At 45.4% G+C, this 20,533-nt stretch overlaps 1 protein-coding gene across 2 annotated transcripts in view; it reads right to left on the bottom strand.

The window, feature by feature from the left end:
• Nucleotides 1-20,533, bottom strand: part of ARHGAP42 (Rho GTPase activating protein 42) — a 426,935-nt gene that overhangs the window by 241,139 nt on the left and 165,263 nt on the right. For both annotated transcript variants that reach the window (XM_068266846.1, XM_068266847.1), the window contains exon 3: nt 6,465-6,526. In XM_068266846.1, the coding sequence (XP_068122947.1) occupies nt 6,465-6,526 (62 nt within the window). The remainder of the gene's footprint in view (nt 1-6,464; nt 6,527-20,533) is intronic.

Raw genomic sequence — 20,533 nt, 5'->3', positions numbered from 1 at the left:
TCTCATTCCTTCAGACTCTTGCATTCTTAATTATGGCTTCGAGCCTGCTTGAATAAAAGTTTCACTTCTGTAACAATAGAGGACCAAAGATGGTCAATGAGAAGATAATAGTTCTGGCTTGTAGGCAAACTTAAAGTAAAGTGAGAAAGTTTGCTTGAAGTGAGAAACTTAATTTAGGTGTAATATCTACCTAAGTAGAATGAAGTCTCTGGATAGTATCGAGTCCTCCTGTTTCTTCACCTGACCAGTCAGATGTCCATCTGACCTGTCAGATCTTTGGAACTACTCAAGTCCCCGAGTACCTCCGAAGATGAGTGCATCACTACTGTGCATGCTCGAGTAGCTTTCACTTCACATTCCCTTTATAGTGTACCCAGGGTGGCGTGTGTGTGTGTGTGTGTGTGTGTGTGTGTGTGTGTGTGTGTGTGTGTGTGTGTGTGTGTGTGTGTGTGTGTGTGTGTGCGTGCGTGCGTGCGTGCGTGCGTGCGTGCGTGCGTGTGGGGGGATGGGACACAGAGTAATGTTATCTGGTCTATGACATGCCTCTGTGTCACCTATGCCCGCTGTGCCATGCTGTGACCCCCTGAAATTGGCGACAAGGAGCTTGTTGGCAGCTAGCTGAGGGAAGGATTGTCCCAAGCAGGAGAGGCACTCCTGCAAAATGCCTACTGGGGGTGTTCCTAACGCCCCTTCTCGGGCTCTAATAGGGCAGCTCTGCCTTTTCCCCGCCTCTCCCACATCGCATCCCCGCCTCCCTGCACTCTGCTCTGTGATGAGACATCCAGAGCTTACAGCATCGTGCCCCCAGGGGTCACTGAAAGTGAAAGTGGCTCATATGTGACCAACGGAGCGGCTGAGAGCAGCGGGGACTGCAGCTACCTCATTCGGCCAGCCCCACGGATGTGGTAGTGGTTTGTTTTTGTTTTTTATATTTCCCCCCTTGAGTTCTATTTAAAGCATACACACCAGAAAGCTTTAGTGTGCATGGTTCAGTGATTATATGCAGAAGTCCAGAAGAAGTGCTCTGTACAAATTAACAAGCTGACACATCATTGCATTCCAGCGGTTCTGGAGGTGTGTTTAGCTTCTAACGGCAACAATGGTTAATTTGCATATATTCAGCAGTGTTGCTCTGGGAGACATCTCAAGCTCACTCCAACCTGAATTATCGCAAATTCTTTCTGTTTTAAGAAAGCAAACTTTTGTTTTCCGTATCTATGCTCCTTAATATTTGTTTTGAACTATGTACAGTGCTACAGAATATGCTGGAGCTACACAAATAATAATAATGAAACAGGTTTTTATAGTAAACTATGCCAGACTATAACTATGATTTACGAGTAATTTAACTATCTAGGATGGATTGGCATCCCTGTTCCTACTGAGACCCAAAATAGGTTAAAAAAAGAAGATGCAAGGTAATTCAACTTACCAGCATGCGCTGAAAAAAAAATCACCTCTGACTGGAGTGGCCCTTCAAAGGATACCCGAGGCGAACTCCTTTGTACAAATGGACGGAGCAGGCATGTATGAGCATGAGTCCATATACACCCCACCACCCAAGACCCGCCCCCTGTTCATTTCCGCCATGTCCAATCCCGATTGTCAAAGCCCTGGTTAGTGTTCCACTTCATGGCCAGGTTGTGCACAACTGCACAATCACTGGCCCGGCTGCATGTGTCCTTGACCGCCTGTGGCGCTGGGAGCGTGATCAAGGAGGCGCGCTGCCGGACATGCGCTTGTGCTTATAGTTTGTGCTTATAGTGTGTGACCTGGCCAACTTGTCAATCTAATGGGAGCTTGTACAAAGGAACGGAGGGAGACAGAGGCGAACGGGAGGCGTGATGGGCATGATGATGCCAGAACACACATGTCTGTTCTGTACAAAGAAGTTAAAGGATACCCGAAGTGACATGTGACATGATGAGATAGACATGGGTATGTACGGTGCCCAGCACACAAATAACTATGCTGTGTTCCTTTTTTTCTTTCTCAGTCTGAAAGAGTTAAATATCAGGTATGTAAGTGGCTGACTCAGTCCTGACTCAGACAGGAAGTGACTAGTGTGACCATCACTGATAAGAAATTCCCCTTTTTTACCTCTTTCCTGCTCTGAGAAGCCATTTTCTGCTAGGGAAGTGTTTTATAGTTGGAATTTCTTATCAGTGAGGGTCACACTGAAGTCACTTCCTGTCTGAGTCAGGACTGAGTCAGCCACTTGCATACCTGATATTTAACTCTTTCAGTCAGAGAAAGAAAAAAAAGGAACGCAGCCTTGTTATTTGTGTGCTAGGCACTGTACATACACATGTCTATCTCATCATGTCACATGTCACTTCAGGTATCCTTTAAATAAGTATCACCCTTGAAATAATATTTATGGCAGATATGTCACTACAGGCTGCTGCTAACAACACACAGAGGGTTTGCAGAAAAATGATAAAAAGGATGTGATACAAAGCAGGGGGGAAGCTTCCTAACCACAATAATCACACAATTACACAGGACATATTTCCTTGTAACTGTGAACAAGAAGGATGTGCAACTTTCAGAATTACATTCAGGTGTGACTGGAGAGGAAGCTGAATTGTGCTTTTTGTAAAACAAATGTCACAACCTACTGTGTTTAAAGGACCACTGCCGTGGAAAATTGTAAAATTTAAAGTGCATGTAATCACATACAAATAAGAAGTACATTGTTTCCAGAGTAAAATGAGCCATAAATGACTTTTCTCCTATGTTGCTGACACTTACAGTAATTAGTAGAAATCTGACAGAACTGACAGGCGCAATGGACAATCGGTATGGAGGCGGGATTTCCGCCCTAACAGCTGAGAGTATGGAAAAGCATTGTGGCAATTAGCAGAGTACGAGATTGATTCACTAACCGGTGCTAAGCCGGTTAGTGAGCCTTAAGACCTAGTGGGCACAAACCACGGGGTTAGGTGGTTTGCGCCCACACATTGCGCACAGCCCCGTGCAGTGTGGTAACGTCGCACCCGCTGCCTTGTAAACGTCGCACCCGGTGCGCTAAAAATGGTGCATCGGGTGCCCCCGAAATGGTGCATCAATGCGCTGCTTCAGGGGGAACCCGATGCGCAGTTTTCGGAGCTCCGGGTGCGACGTTTACAGGGCAGTGGGTGCAATGTTATCGTCGCACCGCTCACTATTACCGGCGCACCGCGCTGCGTGGGGCTGTGCGCGAAGTAGCTTTGCGTGGCAGTTCGTGCGTGCAAAACTACTTTTGAAGCACTCAGTGGCTTTTCACTCCGGCGCTAACACTTAGCGCCGGTTAGTGAATCAAGCCCTACATGTCCGCAGAGGCCAAATTGGAGGACAGCAAAGGTATTATTATGTATAATGCCATGTTTGATACCCATACTGTTAATGTTATTGTATCCAATGTAGCTGATTGTGGGTACTGTCCTGTATTTCTGGTATGATGTTTTGATATGTAGGGGTGGGGTTATATCAGTGATTTCTGGTTATATGTCAGATTGTTGTTGGCACGCTTGGTCACCATTCTGTGTTGTCACCTTGACAAAAGGGACGTCTTGGGGCCCCGAAACGAATCGTTGGTCAATGGAATGGAACTGTGTCACGATCACTGAATAAAAGTGGACTTGGTCTACATTAAGTATGTGGACCTTCTGGATTTTTTGTTCATCTCTTCACGGGGATTCTCAGTATTTAATTTATTCTTTACAAAAGCAGTCCATGGCAAGAATCTATATAAAGATCCTTGCAAACTATTCTGGCAGTTGGACTGAGCAACGGCCATTCAGTAAGTGCTTTTGGAAATAAAGAAAACCCTGAGAATCCCCCATGAGGAGATGGACTAGCCCAGACATGGGCAAACTTGGCCCTCCAGCTGTTAAGGAACTACAAGTACCACAATTCATTGCAGGAGTCTTACAGTCATAGTCATGACTCATAAAGGCAAATGTATTGTGGGACTTGTAGTTCCTTAACAGCTGGAGGGCCAAGTTTGCCCATACCTGGACTAGCCCAAAACCTGTTGGATCTGTCAGATTTCTACTAACAACTGTAGACGACATCAACATAGGAGAAAAGTAATTTATTGCACATTGTACTCTGGGAAAAATGCACTTTTTATTTATGTGTTTTTATGTATATAACATTTTACAATTTTTTGCAATAGTGGTCCTTTAAAGGATTAGTCTTGACTTGAAATGAGCCTTAAATTCGACTTTGGCCTAATAATGAATTACCGGACAGCTGGTTAATTAATCAAGCTGTCACGTAGTCATTAGCCTTCCAAAATTCGGGTTAGTCCAGAGCAAAGTTCCAATTCAGCCCACAGTAAATTCTCACTGATGCCAAAAAAATCCTGCTTGCTTGAGTTTCACATTAAATCTCTAGATGACACACTCTGTAAAAAGGCTGTTTTAAAGGTTTATGTATCTACATTAACATCAAGCGACTGAGTCAAGTCTAAAGGTGCCCATACACTCGTCAGATTGGCAGCAGATAGATAAGAAATGCATCTGATCTATCTGATGTGTTTTTAGAACATTTTTTACCAGGATAGAATTCCAATAGATTTCAGTTTGAAATCTATTGAAATTCGATCTGATGGCATTTTTTTGCCATCAGATTTCCATTAAGGCCAATGCAAACTGATAAGCAATCTCATCAGATCGACCTAAATTTTCCATCCTGCCTGGTCGACGGAAATCCATCGAAATCGATCGAAATCGGCCATCGATCGGTCGATTGGCCAACCGATTTGCAAACGATCAATCGATCGGGATCGATCGGTCGGCCAGAAAATCGGCTGAGTGTATGGCCCCCTTAAATATCACTCACCTATAAAGCAATGGCAATTAGTCATATTAAAGTGGACCTGAACTCTTGCACAGGACAGAAGAAAAACAGAGAGAAATGCACCCTGTATGTACTAAGCAAGTTTAGCCAGTCTAACCCCCCCATCTGTGACCAATCACAGCTGTAATTTGTTCTCTTAGCTGTGCCAGCTGACTGCCTCTGCAAAGCAGCTAATTTGTAAACATAGGATGTTATCCCTTTGTCTGCTTTTATGAAAGCAGGAAGTAGATACACTGCAGATTTATTGCAGGATTTGTATCAGCTGTAACAAAGAAATGTTTTCCTTTAAAGGTTATTATGCTGTTGTGTATCTTTTAGAGCATAGAGGAAGTTCTGAGTTCAAGTCCCTTGTAACCCTTCCGAGATTAGCTGCCTAACTCCCTTTAAAGGGAAGGTTCAGGGACAATAAAATAAATCTGGTCTCCTGTGGCCGACTCGACCGGGCCAGGCCGGCGGCCAGGTCGGGCTTCTTCTGCGCTCCATTGTGCGTTTCACGCCGGTACGCTGACGTCATCAGACGTCCTCCGGGCTGTACTGCGCAGGCTCAGTAGTTGAGCCTGCGCAGTACAGACCGGAGGACGTCCGATGACGTCAGCGCGCCGGCGTGGAACGCACAATGGAGCACAGAAGAGGCCCGACCTGGCCGCCAGCCTGGCCCGGTCGGGCGCACCACCGGAGACCACCGGGAGGCTGCGGAGCGGCGCCGAGGGCACCTCCTGCCTGCCAGGGGCTGGAGGAAGTCCCAGGTAAGTGGATTTGGATTTTTTTTTATTGTCCCTGAACCTTCCCTTTAAGTATCAGGGGGGGCACATATGGGGGGGTGGGGGTGTCAGGCAGCCGGATCCCTGCTGTGGCTTTCTCGGCTGTGCTTCCCCCCTATAGCCAGATGTCCCCCTCTAGCCAGCAGCCTTTACTCACCTCCCAGGCTCCAGCGATGAGCCACTGTGGACCCCTCCGCTCCGGCCGGCATCCCCGCTCGTACTGACGCTAAGTTCCGGGTTGCAGCTTGATGACGTCATTAAGCCGGGACCCAGCACTTACGTCAGAGCAAGCGGGAATACCGGCTAGAGCGGAGCGCTGATCGCCAGGGGAACGGCAGGAAGGTGAGTGGATCCTCTTCTTTCCCCCCTACCGCCCCAGCTCTTACTAGTCAAGATGATCCGCCGGCGATGGCTCCTGATCACTGAGAGGAGATGTCAGCTGTCATATGACAGCTTGACCTCCCCTATCGGGTGCGTACGATCGAGGCGAGATGCATCGTTTTTGCGGACGTGGAATCTACGTCCAGTCGGAGCGGCAGCATCACCTGCTGGGCATAAATTCAAACTACGTCGGTCCGATTGTGGTTAATAACTCAGATCTGCAGTATTTACTTCAGCACATAAAACAGTGATTTTTATTTTGATTGATCTTTCAAAGCGTTGAACTCAACTCATCGATGTAACTTGAAGAATACTTTTATGAAATGTATGAAAGAGCTTCTCCTGTAACAACAAAAGAAAGCGGAGAAATACCCCCACACCTAACAGCTAATTGGCTGCCAGGCTTCTCTCTGCCCTTCATAGAATGCTAGTCAATGGTTGTTTACTTCCTGGAGAACAATGTCATTTTCTTACCAGTCTCCTCCGCTCTTCCTCCACGGTGATGAGCAGGCGAGCAAACTCTTTCAGGGACTGGGCTGAAAGACAGAAGAGCGCGTTTAGCCTTTGTATTCTTCAGATGACAAAAAGAACTTATAAAAAGAGAATGAATAATCCGAGCATGCCTGGGAAATCTCTGCTGCTGGATGACTAACACTGCAAACCATGGCTTCCCTTTACAGCAGCAGGGACAGCCATACTATCCCAGGAAAAAGAAACACAAATATATGTAGATAAATACTTGCTCTACCTACATAGTAGATGTATTGCACTGTCCACATTTTGACTTCAGTGAATGTTATATAGTCAATAAATGGAAAACAGTTTCAGGCATTTTGCATCTTTACTGCCTCTGATTGATTGTTAATTTCCTCCCTTAGGGCTTGTTTATACTAGGGGCTTGATTCACTAAACCGTGATAACTCATATCACGTCTGTTTTTATGCACATTTTCACGTTTGCGCACGATTGCAAATTTTCATGCAAAAATGTGCGATTATGTGCACACATTCGCAAATGCGCGCAATAATTCGCGATTGCATGCAAACACAAAAATGTGTGCGAAAACAGCTGTGATATGAGTTAGCACGGTTTAGAGAATCAAGGCCTAAGAGCGATTTCGCTTTTTCTTAAGCGCTGGCGATTTTAAAAAAAATCACCTTAAAAGCGATTGCACAATGGTCGCTTATGTGAGTGTTCTCACATAAGCGATCCACTTTCAATTGAATCGCAAACGCGGCTCCTGCACCATTTTCTGAGCGTTCGTTTTCAATAGAAAGTATAGAGAAATTGCAAAGCTCTTGAAAAAGCGCTTGGAATTGTGATTTTGCTAAGTGCTTTAATAAATAAATACATTGGGCTCGATTCAGTAAACGGTGCTAACCCAGTTAGCACGCCTAAAGGCTTTGGGCGTGCTAACTAGGGTGCTAAGTAGTTAGCACATACAACCTACTTAGCACCGTAGTTAGCACATGCAAACTTAGCACTGTAGTTAGCACATGCAAACTACTTAGCACCGTAGTTAGCACATGCAAACTTAGCACTGTAGTTAGCACATGCAAACTACTTAGCACCGTAGTTAGCACATGCAAACTACTACTTAGCACCGTGCTAACTAGGGTGCTAAGCTCCATGGTTAGATACCCCTGGTCTTGCTAATTATGATCTTGTAAAAGATAGAATATTTGGAAATTTAAATTCAATCTGAGCTCTATATATTGTGTGATGATCATTATATTATTGTTAACAATACCTCTTATCTTCCACAGTGATAACTGATGCTGATGCTACTGTTGGAAAAGTTAGGAGGCGCACTGCTACACTGCAGATTCTGTCATATGTTCCTTTTCTTTGTTGAACACTGATTTTTTTTAAAAACTAGGGTGCTAAGTAGTTTACATGTGCTAATTACGGTGCTCAGTAGTTTACATGTGCTAACTACGGTGCTAAGTAGTTTGCATGTGCTAACTACTTAGCACGTGCAAAGCATGTTAGCACATGCAAAGTGGCTTTTCACTGGCGTGCTAACACTTAGCACCCTTTTCTGAATCAAGCCCATTGTATTATTCATTTCCGGGTCAAAGAGTTCACCTCCTGACTGACGTCAGGTAGTGAAAAAATAAATCGCTGAGCTTAAGCGCTTTTCTAAGCGAAAAAAAAAACAAAAAACAGGGAAAAGCACTTTGAAAAGCGCTCACCAAATCGCCAGCGCTTGCGATAGCGCTGTGAACAAGGCCTTACTCTTTTTTTTTTTCCTTCTAGAAACTGCACTGTCATATCTAGCTTGCTTCTCTCTTCTCAGCTTCGTGTCACACTGAACTGCCCTCAGCCAATCAGTGAGGAGCAGTAATGTGGGAGGGGAGATAACAAGCTTTCCTCTCCCCTGCAATGTACCAGAAAGGAGCCAGGCTGACTGAGGTAAGATTCATTACAGCAGAAACAGTTATGATTATATTGGAATGCTTGCAATGCAGGGTCAGGTTGTAGACGGCATAATAAACACAGAGCAGTGGGTAAATGGAATTTGATTTTAGGGCTGACAATCCCGCTCTGTTGTGTGTATCCTAAAAGTGCTGAAATGCTATGCGAAATTTCAACTGCCCTTTCTTACTCTGATAACCTCTTCCTTCTCTATCGCTACTTTTGCAATGGTACTCAATCATAGTAGTAGTCTAGCCTGACTGCTGCCATGTGACCACGCCTTATCCCTCCCTTCCGATGACTCATGTTGTCAGCTCTCTGTACCTATGCTAAACAAGACAGCAGTGGCGTAGGGACCAGCCTTAGCAGCTGCTATGGGGACTATGCCCAGAAGTGGCAATACTGGGGTCCACGGCTGGCCTCATGGAGACATCCATCTCTAGTACTGGCAGGCGAACTCTGAAGAATGTTTGTTTACTGAGAGTTCTAAAGCCAGTACAAAATACACCTAGTCTCCCAAAAGGCTCTGGGGGGAAGAGGAGAAAGAATTCCAAATAGCTAATCAGCCTAGGGCCGTGATCTGCAAACTTGGCTCTCCAGCTGTTAAGGAACTACAAGTCTCACAATGCATTTGCCTTTATGAATCATGACTGTGGCTGTCAGACTCCTGTAATGCATTGTGGGACTTGTAGTTCCTTAACAGCTGGAGAGCCAAATTTGCAGCTCACTGGCCTAGGGTAAGCATCACTGGGAGAGCTACATCCAATATACAGCAATATATAGACATAGTAAGTGTTTCTGGTGCTGAAACCAAGAAATTTACCATAAAAGTCAGTATCCTGAATAATTTACTACATTTTACTACAGTAGAATTTAGTTCTAGTAATCTCTGAAATTGCAAAATATAGCGAAACCCCCCCCCCCCCCTCTGTGCATTCGTAGAGCGCCAATTTGTACCGTGCTGTTGCAGAGTGTACATACTTTAGCATAAAGCTACCTGTCCTCGCTCCCACTTGTATCCTCTAGTGTCCTGTGCAGCTTCTGAACTGGCCTATAGAGCTCCAGGCTCGTGTCACATGACCGCTGTAAGCCTGGCGCTCTAGTGGCCAGTTAGGAAAGCTGCACGGGACACTAGAGGATGCAAGCGGGAGCGAGGAAAGATAGGTATACATGCTGCAGCACACTCTGCATATGCCCCCCCCCCCCCCCGCACATCACCAGCGTACATCCCCTGCGGATAGGCTGAGAACCCCCCCTTACACACACACGCTTTACACCCAGGGTATGTAAAAGTTGACCTATCGACAGGGGAAGAGGGAAGACAACTAACTAATGTGTATGTTTTTGGGAGGGAATCCACACAGAATCAGGGAGAACCTACAAACTCCTTGCAGATAGTTCCCTGGCTGGAATTCAATCCAGGGACCAAGCGCTACAAGGCAAGAGCATTATCCACTACACCGCCCTGCCGCCAATAATGTGTAGTAGTATTAGCAAAGAGAAAATGCATAGTTCCCAACTGCCCCTCTTTTGGAGGGACAGTCCCTCTTTGGGAACTAAATCCCTCTGTCCCTCTTTCTTCCCCATTTGTCCCTCTTTCATGACTGATGTACAGATCTATGTAAATATATGTATTTTTCTATTTTTAAAATGTGTTTAATCAACTCTAAACTTTATTCCCAGCATTTTTTTTTAAATTGATATACTTCTTATTTTTAAATGTTAAAATGAAGGAAAACTACTAATGATAGAGAGGACCAGTGTGCTTTTAATGATAAAACTAGATCTTTAGCTTCTAAATTCTTTGTGGTGTGCATGGCGAGGGGTGTGGCAGGGCGTGGTTAGAGGTGTGACAGGAGCGTATCTTAAAGAGTCTCTGTAACTTTAAAAAGTGCCCCTGGGGATACTTACCTCGGGAGAGGGAAGCCTCTGGATCCTAATGAGGCTTCCCCCGTCCTCCTCCGTCCCACGGTGGTCTCGTTGGGCCCCTCGTAAGCCACAGCCGACAATTTGTCAGGCTGTGGTTGGCTGTGGCGCCTGCAGTGCAGCGCTGCGTAATATGTTGGCGCTTTATAAATACAATAAATAAATATTTACCTTCCCTGGCTCCAGCGCAGGCACAGTAGCGGCTGTCGGCTCGAAATCAGGCAGGAATAGCCAATCCCAGTCGGGTCTGCTCTACTGGGATCCCACTGACTCCACTGGGATCGGCTATATCTGCCTGATTCCGAGCCGAAAGCAGCTTCTGCGCCTGCGCTGGAGCCGGGAAGGTAAGTATTTACAAGACCGATGTTCAGAGCGACCAAGCGAGACCACCGTGGGAAAGAGCAGGATTGGGGAAGCCTCGATAGGATCCAGAGGCTTCCCCCTCCCGAGGTAAGGACCTCCCAGGGGCACATTTTAAAGTTACAGATTATCTTTAAAGTGTCCCTCTTTCTTCTCTCAAAAAGTTGGGAGGTATGTAAATGCAATAGCAGAAGGGCTTTAAGGAGAACCCGAGGTGGGTTTTAAGAATGCCTTTAGGGCACAGAGGCTGGTTCTGAATACTATCACCAGCCTCTGTGTCTGTACTGTGCCCCCCAGTCTCCCCCCTGCGCTCTGCTGTCCCCTATAAATAAAACCGCAGCGTTAGCGAGGCTGCTTACTTCTGAGTGTCTGCCACCGCCACTCCCCACACCTCCTCTAAAGTGCCGCTCCCCGCCTGCGTCCCTTCCCTCCAATCAGCTTACGGAGGCGGGGAGGGAAGGGATGCAGGCGGGGGGAGAGGCGATATAGAGGAGGCGGGGGAGCGGCGGTGACAGACACTCAGAGAGGTAAACAGCCTGCTAGCGACAAGGTGCATGTCACAAGCATGATGGTTTTATTTATGGGGGACAGCAGAGCGCAGGGGGAGACTGGGGACACAGTATAGTAACAGAGGCTGGACATTGTATGCAGAACCAGCCTCTGTGTCCTAATGGCATTCTTAAAACATACCTTGCGTTTTCTTTAATGCTGGGAACACACGGTGTATTTTGTCAGTCGATTTCCCGTTCGATCAATTTTCGATTCATTTTTCCGCTCCATACTCTTATCAATTTCCATTCAATACTGTTAGATAGAATATAGGCAGGTTGGCACCAGATGCTGGCTGTTCAGTAGACTTTATTATTATTATTATTATTATTTAGTATTTATATAGCGCCGACATATTACGCAGCGCTGTACAGTATATATATATATATCTTGTCACTAACTGTCCCTCAAAGGAGCTCACAATCTAATCCCTACCATTGCCATATGTCTATATTATGTAGTGTAAGTGCTGTAGTCTAGGGCCAATTTTTTTTTTTTTTTTTGGGGGGGGGAGCCAATTAACTTATCCGTATGTTTTTGGAATGTGGGAGGAAACCGGAGTGCCCGGAGGAAACCCACGCAGACACGGAGAGAACATACAAACTCTTTGCAGATAGTGCCCTGGCTGGGATTCGAACCAGGGACCCAGCGCTGCAAGGCGAGAGAGCTAACCACTACGCCACCGTGCTGTATTCAATGACTCAATGTATTCACTCCTTTCAGAGGTGTGCTCACGAAAACATGTGAAACTTGTCAGGAAGAAGAAAGACGGAGCACCAGCTCTGCTTGCTAGGATTTCTTGCGAATACAATGGCATTACAGGCATTCCAGATAGGATAGGTGAGGATACCGGCCTAACAGCCATTTTGCGGCAACTGCCGCTTTCTTAAAGGCAACAGTGGCTCAATTATCATTCACCTCTATGTGAAATCGAGCGGTGAACAAACCTTATTAAATGTATATTAAAAAAACAATCAACACGGCCATAAAAAGTGGATTAGCAGATCCACTACAAAGGATATGCACCTTCTCCTCACAATATATGTAAAGGGCACAACATCTATTCATTGTGCCTCATGTCAATCTGTGACACACGGAAGCATAAGCAAAGATCACCACATAATATAAGCAGAATACAGAGCGATAATAAGACATGCGATCTAACAAAAGCACACTTTGCTCTTCTGCCCTCACCTCACAAGCATTATAGAGCGTGCTTTTGTTACATTGTACAGCTTATTATGACTATACTCACTATACTGTGTGATGTGCTCTGCTTATGCTTTGGTGTGTCACAGATAGACAGAAGGCGTTATGAATAGATGTTCTGCCCTTCACATGTATTGTGAGGAGAAGATGCATATTCTTTGTGGTGGACTTTCTAATTCACTTTTTATAGTGGTGTTTATTGTTTTTTTAACATGTATTTAAGGGCTCCTCCACAAGGACAGTAAAGTAGGTGCTGAGAGCCTTTCGACTGCAATTTCATACAGCCGAATGTGCACCTTTGTAACCCCAGGCACATCAGCGTTTCACATGCGGTGGGGTTGCATAGCAGCAAATAATTGCCTCATGTTACATATAAATGCACCTTCAGAAATGTCTGGGCCTCATACTGGGAAAACCTACTGGGCCCCTCATGCCAAATCACAATGTGGGGGGAGGGAAGGGGGAGGGGTGGTTAAAGAGGGAAGGGGGGGTTAGGGAGTCTATGTTATTATACCAGAAAGCAACCCCCTCAGAACTTGCAGCTCTGGTCAAGTGTCTGATAAGTGCTTTCATGTTCTTCCCATTTTTTTTTTATGGTAGGGCCCAGGCACGGTTCGCCCATGATGCCAAGTGAGGCGACTTTCTCAGGCGGCAGAAGTCTGTGGCTGCACCAGGCAGAAACAGGAAGTGAAGAGAGTGCCTGACCAACCTATACTGGGGGTAACTGTACCTGGCTAACTTATACTGGGGGCAACTGTACCTAGTTACCAACACTGGGGGCACCTATAACTGGCTACCTACATATACTGAGGATGTTTTAGGCGGGGGCTCACCGCAGCTATAACGTGTGGTGCAAATTGTCAAGTGCTGTTCGACCATTCCAATCTGGGGAGTGGGCATCCTCACAAGTTTGCCTCGGGCAGCAAAAAGTCTACAACCGAACCGGCCCTGGTAGGGCCCCCCTGGCTGGGTTCCAGAATCCCTGGGGCCCTATACAAGTCTCCCCATTGTGATGCCCCATTAGCAGCTCTGCATGCGGCTACAGCCATGCTCAGATGTGCCTACATGAGACAGAGGCCTCCCGAGGGCATGTGCCCAGCACTTTCAAGCCTTCTAGCGGGTACACAGGTGGCAAGGCTATACCAGTATTTTTAACCACTTGAGGACTACAAGTTTATACCCCCCTAGTGACCAGGCAATTTTTTACAATTCAGCAGCTTTAACAGTTTATTGCTCAGCCATACAATTTAGCACCCAAATTAATTTTACCCCCTTTTCTTCTCACAAATAGAGATTTCTTTTGGTGGTCTCTGATTGCTGCTGCAATCTCTAGATATTTGTTTATTAATTTAAAAAGTATTTTTTAATTAATTATTATTTAAAAAAAACAAAACACTTTTTTTAATTTCCCTCCCTCCCCCTAAATTGCCCCTAGACTACGTTACATACACCACATGATACATACATAGACATATGACTATGGCAGGGATTAGACTGTGAGCCCTTCCGTGGGACAGTTAAGTGACAAGGCTGTCCCCTGTATAGCACTGCAGGAGATCGCAGCGCTGTACAACTGATTTTCCTCCTGTAAATCTAAAAATCAGCCTTCCAGCTCTGATCATGGGCTGGCAGGCTAATCACTGGTGCCGGCTCTGTTTACTAACGGGCGCTCGCGCGAGCTCCCATCTAATCTCGCCCCCTGCGAGATCACGACATATGGTGTGATCGAGGAAGTCACTCTGCAGCTGCCATCCTGCGTTAGGCGGTCGCAGAGTGGTTAAGCAGAGCAAAAATTAGATACCACCAATCCAGCAGTAGGACCATCTGAACACATTAACAACAGCTTGTCGAATACATGTTTTCATGGTCGTGCTCTCATCCCTGTACGAGCGTGGCTGTACTGCACATGCGCAAGTACCGCCCGTGCCACCCCAATAGCATGAAACTGTTGGTGCGCGACTTTTTCCTTCATACAGGAACGGCTGAATGCTACTGCATAGGCGCAGTGAAGCAGGGCTTTTTGGCGCCCTGCTTTGCTTTGCGTAGCACCAAAGCTGGGTGCGGCTGTAGCAGAGAATTACTTCTCCCTCCGAATTGCTACGAAACAGAGGCAGAATAGTATTTAACACCACCTCAAATTTGTGTGGCTCACCCTGCACCAAAAGCAAATGTACGCCAGGCTCGGTCCATACTAGCGCCTGTACAGTATAACAGTGCTGGTATGCAGATGGGATCGTGACAGTAAAGAAAAGTGGCCCAACCTGCAATGGTGGGGTCGAGGAAGACATGGAAAGCCTCTGGATCATCCAAAGGGTTCCAACTACAGCAAAGTCCCTAATATCCAGCACAGGCTGCCTGAAGCTGGACACTTGAGCTTGCTGGTTGCTTGAGCAGCCTGCAAAAAATAGCACAACAAACCCCCCTCACCCACCCACCCCTGGAAAGCAGAAACTACTTGCCGATCCTCCGGGCGTCGTCTTCTACTACACTTCCTGTAGCTCCCAGCATCCTTCCGACACCCTCTGTGTTGGGTCATATGACACGCCAGAAGTCATGCATGAAAGCCGTAAATCTGATGGGCGCTGCAGGGTGCGTAGAAGACGGGGCCCTGAGTATCGGTAAGTAGTTTATTTCCTGCCATGTCCAGCAAACTCCCAAAAGTTCTCTCCCTGTTATTCCCCTCAGGCGTGCCGGTAAGTTGCCTGCGTTACAGATAATGGGGACTTTGCTGAACTTGGATAAGTACTGTAGATAACTTTTATTTAGGTATTTTTGTAAGCTGACAGGTTTGCTTTAAAGTGTACCCGAGATTACATGTGACGTGATGAGACAGATGCGTATATACAGTGGCAAGAACACAAACACCTTTGCTGTGCTCCTTTTTTTCCCCTGCCTGAAAGAGCTAATATCCAGCTATGCATCTGACATTTTTTTTCGTCAGTTGGGACCCAGTCGGACCAAAGCGTCCCTTACTGATAACAAATTACAGCTATAAAACACTTTCCTAAGCAGATAACTGGGCTTCTGACTGCAACGGATAGATGAAAAGGCTAATAGTTCATGTATTTTAGTACTTCTGGGATGTTTTTTAGATGCAGCAATTGCGCAGAAACAATAAACATTCAATCTACTTTGTAATTTTTAGGAGTAGGAGGACAGATCCAATTGTTTATCTAATCAGTTTATTTTCACCTCGGGATCACTTTAAAAAATACATTTCAATACAGGTAGTCCCCGGTTAACGAACAAGATAGGGACTGTAGGTTTGTTCTTAACCTGAATCTGTTCTTAAGTCGGAGCACTGTGCCATCTCTGTCCCCTGTACCTCCTCTGTGCCTCCAGTGTCCCCCTCTGTGTCACCTCTGCCCTCTGTACCTACTTATACAAGTTTAAAAGCCATTTTTTCTTTGAATTTTTTAAAATCGATTTTCTCAAAAACTACAAGTCCAATTTGAAATTTTTTGGGGGGGCTTGTTCCCATGGAAACACAGAATCCATGCCGATCGTATCGGCGGGTCATTCGTAAGTTGGGGACTGCCTGTATATCCATCAAAAGTAACAGAGGCACAACTGTAAAGCAGGAATGGGAGCCAAAATAAGAAACTGTCCCTTCCTAACAGAATTTATTCCAGCAATGATGTCACTTATTATTATCCTTACTTACGTGTTATCATGATTGCTAGATCTAGCAGGGGCGTAAAACGCTGCTATTTCGCTATAGATGTTGTCATTTGAAGCCCGCAGTTTAAAATTAAACACAGCCTGTCGTGGCAACAGAAAGCTGTCTTCAGCAATTTCACATTTGGTTTCTTTTTTAAAGGAAGGAAAAAAAATTACTATGTTGCTTAAATGTAAAAAAAAAAAAAAAATCGTTGAGAGATGGATGACATGTGTTCATGTGAGGAAATTACTGAACAAAAAAGTGTAATCCGATATAAAAAGGGGTTTCCAGTGTTTTGCTGGAAAATTTCTATCATTTTAAGAGACGTTCGATGGCATCTCCAAACCGCAGTTCTGGAAGGGTTCTTTGCAAAGCCAGCGCACCATGGGGGAGATTTATCCAGACCGGGGCTAGGTCAACCTGGGGTCACGAAGCTGCAAGCAACCAATCATGTTACAGCTTTTTAAAGGACATCCGAGGGGAAAATAAACTGATGAGAAAAACAATTGTATCTGTCCTCCTTCTCCTATAAATGACTTTTTATTTTGTTATCTCACAGTTTTATTCTATATTTACCGTATATACTCGCAAGCAAGCCGAATTTTTGACCCCCAAACAGGGGGTCAAAAGTTGGGGGGTCGGCTTGCTTGCGAGTCACCTGTGGTTTGCGCCCCCTCCCCCGCCCCACCGCTATCACCTGAGCTGGCGCCGCATCTTCTATTATTCCCCTCTCCGCTCGTATAGTAATTCACAGAAGCGCGCCCCACGGCAGCTGCTGTGATGATGAAGCAGGAAGCCATAGAGAGAGCGGCTTCCTGTAGCTATGCGAACCGCTCTCTCTCTATGGCTTCCTGTACGTCATCACAGCAGCCGCCATGGGGCGCGCTTCTGTGAATTACTTTATGAGCGGAGAGGGGAGTAATAGAAGATGCGGCGCCAGCTCAGGTAATAGCGGCGAGAGGAGGGGGCACCACCTACCTATACTGGGCACTGTACTAGTTATACTGGGGCACTATACTGGGCACTACATACCTATACTGGGCGCTATACTGGGCACTATCTACCTATACTGGGCACTATACTAGCTATACTGGGCACTACCTACCTATACTGGACACTATACTAGCTATACTGGGCGCTATACTGGGCACTACCTACCTATACTGGGCACTATACTAGCTATACTGGGGCACTATACTGGGCACTACATACCTATACTGGGTGCTATACTGGGCACTACCTACCTATACTGGGCACTATACTAGCTATACTGGGCACTACCTACCTATACTGGACACTATACTAGCTATACTGGGCGCTATACTGGGCACTACCTACCTATACTGGGCACTATACTAGCTAAACTGGGGCACTACCTACCCATACTGGGCACTATACTAGCTATACTGGGCACTATACTAGCTATACTGGGGCACTACCTACCCATACTGGGCACTATACTAGCTATACTGGGCACTATACTAGCTATACTGGGCACTATACTAGCTATACTGGGACACACTGGGGGGATCACGCGGCCAGCATTTCCTACGCCCGGCTTATATGAGGGTCAATCATTTTTTCCTGTTTTTTCAGGTAAAGGTTGAAGGGTCGACTTATATGCGGATCGGCTTGCTTGCGAGTATATACGGGTATATAGATTTTTTTTTACTGTTTCGTTGTCTCTGTTCAATGACACCTTCATTGCAGTATGTCAGAGCTCAAATGTATGAATTATTGACCCTTATTATCTCTTTCCTGCTCTCAGAAGCCATTTACTGTCAGGAAAGTGTTTTATGGCTGTAACTAATCAGTGAGGGTTATGCTATAGTCTGACCCAATCCGACCCGGGCAGAAACTGTCACTTGCATACCTGATGTTTAATTGTTTCAGGCAGAGAAATAAAAAAAGGAACACAGCCTAGTTATTTGAGTGCTTGGCACTGTACATACACATGTTTATCTCCTCATGTCACCTCGGTTGTCCTTTAAAGTAATGGACCGAGGACTCTGATTGGTAGGTCATGGCAACAGTTCCTCTTTTGTTTTAGATTTGATGGCACTTGGTTTTGATAACGCAAGGGGCCACTAATAATGGTGCCTATACATCTTTCAACTTGGCGGCCGATCGACCATCCAATTTTATAATTATTATTAAATTGGATGAAAATCGCTGCCGCCAAGTGCATGCTCATCGATGTAACCAATTGTAGGTACTGGGTGACTCTATGGGGCTGCAAGAAGCCCCAGGTAAGTTAAACTCATTTTTTAATTTGACTTAAGATTTCCTTTAAACGACTACTATCACACACACACACACAAAATAAAAATTAAAATACATGTGTATGCGTACATATAAAATCTACATTTGCTCCAGATCTTCCTATGTCACTGTCACTGGGTGGAATACAATCCTGTTTTCTGAAGCAACAGCCAAGAAACAGCGAGAGACAGCTCGTGATAAGGCTTTACATCGGGAAAGTTCAAAGAGCCAGTATTTCTGCTTTGTTTCATAGCTTAAAAGAGAGTGTGGTTTTAAAACTGCAACTGTGACAGAACGATGCATTGATATATATATATATATATATATATATACACACGCTATATTTTAACTGAAAATAAAAATGAGACTCTTTTCTTTGCTACTAATGTTCTATTCATTATCCCTACTACACATACAATTTATTACCGTATATCATAATATTTTTTTTCTCTGCAGATTTTTTCAAGAAATGTTCTTCTACACATGCATCTTAAAGGGGAACCCTGACCAAGAATTGAACTTTATCCCAATCAGTAGCTTATACCCCCTTTTACATGAGAAATCTATTCCTTTGCACAAACGGACCATCAGGGGACTCTGTATGGCTGATATTGTAGTGAAATCCCTCCCACAGGAAACTGTGAGAACCATGGTCCTGGCAGTTTCCTGTCTGTGAACCTCGTTGCATTGTGGGAGATGTTTACAGCTGTTTCCAACTGCAAAAAAAGCAAGCAGCAGCTACTTCCACTGACATCACCTGCCAGCAGTAAAAATGTCACCATATGATAAATGTCGGAATGTAAATCAGGGAGAGGAAAGCTTTTACAATGGGTAAACACTGACTAAACCATTTATACATAATTATTGTAAAAATGAAGCACATTTTTTATTACATTATTTTCACTGGAGTTCCTCTTTAAATTTTAAAAATTTTTGCAATAGTGGTCCTTTAATTCTTTAGCCGATTGGTGTATATGTCACGGCCAGAACCCGAAGTCTGGCCGAAGTCTGGGCAAAACTAGACGTGGCCGTCTCACTGCGGCCAATGTGAGAAATGAAACAAAGATTTCCTGATTCCCCGGCGGCCGCCTAATTAGTCTTTCGATGTGACAAATGAAGCCGGCTCCTCGGCTCTGGCTCCTCCCCTTGCCCCCCAGAGTCATTCGTCGCGGCAGGGAAGCAGGGATTCCTGCCGTTTGTTCCTGTTGTTGGCTGCCAGAGCTGAATAGGAGGGGCAGGGGGAGGAGCCAGAGCCGGGGAGTCGGCTTCATTTGTCACATTGAGACAGTATAAGGCGGCCGCAAGGGAATCAGGAAATCTTTTTTCCGTTTCTAACATTGGCCGCAGTGAGACGACCACTTGTAGTTTTACCCGGACAGAACCCGAAGTGTCCAGACTTCGGGTTCTGGCCGTAACATATACAGCATATTCACACAGAACAATACAGGTGATTGTATGCTGGCGTCATTGCAGAGCTCTGAGTCCCACTATAGAGGGATCAGGCTGGGCACATTGCTGTAGAATGCTTACATGACTATTTCTGGGTTTCTGACTTCTGGCTCTTCCTTAGAGGATTTTTAGGAATGAAAACAAATAGGGAGGTGAGAGGCAGCACAAGCTGTCAGACAGAACAGGTACAGGTTAGGCGGGGTTCTGCTGGTGTGATGAGGCCAACCACAACATGCACAGACAGGCAAGGGGCATGTGCTATATTCACAACACAACAAAAGCCTGCAACATCTCTCTTCCTAAAATACTACAGCTCCATCTGTCACTAGCTTAATATGTCTGAACTCAGAGTACTACAGAGGCTGACATTTATTTATTTTAAGTAAATGCCAATTACCTGGGTGCCATGGTGATATTTTTGGCTTAAAGGATACCCGAACTGACATGTGACATGATGAGATTGACATGTGTATGTACAGTGCCTAGCACACAGATAACTATGCTGTGTTCCTTTTTTTCTTTCTCTGCCTGAAAGAGTTAAATATCAGGTATGTAAGTTGCTGACTCAGTCCTGACTCAGACAGGAAGTGACTACAGTGTGACCCTCACTGATAAGAAATTTCAACTATAAAACACTTTCCTAGCAGAAAATGGCTTCTGAGAGCAAGAAAGAGGTAAAAAAGGGGAATTTCTTATCAGTGAGGGTCAC

The sequence above is a fragment of the Hyperolius riggenbachi genome, chromosome 2 (genome assembly GCF_040937935.1).
Source record: "Hyperolius riggenbachi isolate aHypRig1 chromosome 2, aHypRig1.pri, whole genome shotgun sequence".
Lineage (NCBI taxonomy): Eukaryota > Metazoa > Chordata > Amphibia > Anura > Hyperoliidae > Hyperolius > Hyperolius riggenbachi.
Note: the sequence above shows the minus strand (reverse complement) of the source record. Positions and strands in the feature narration are given on the sequence as shown.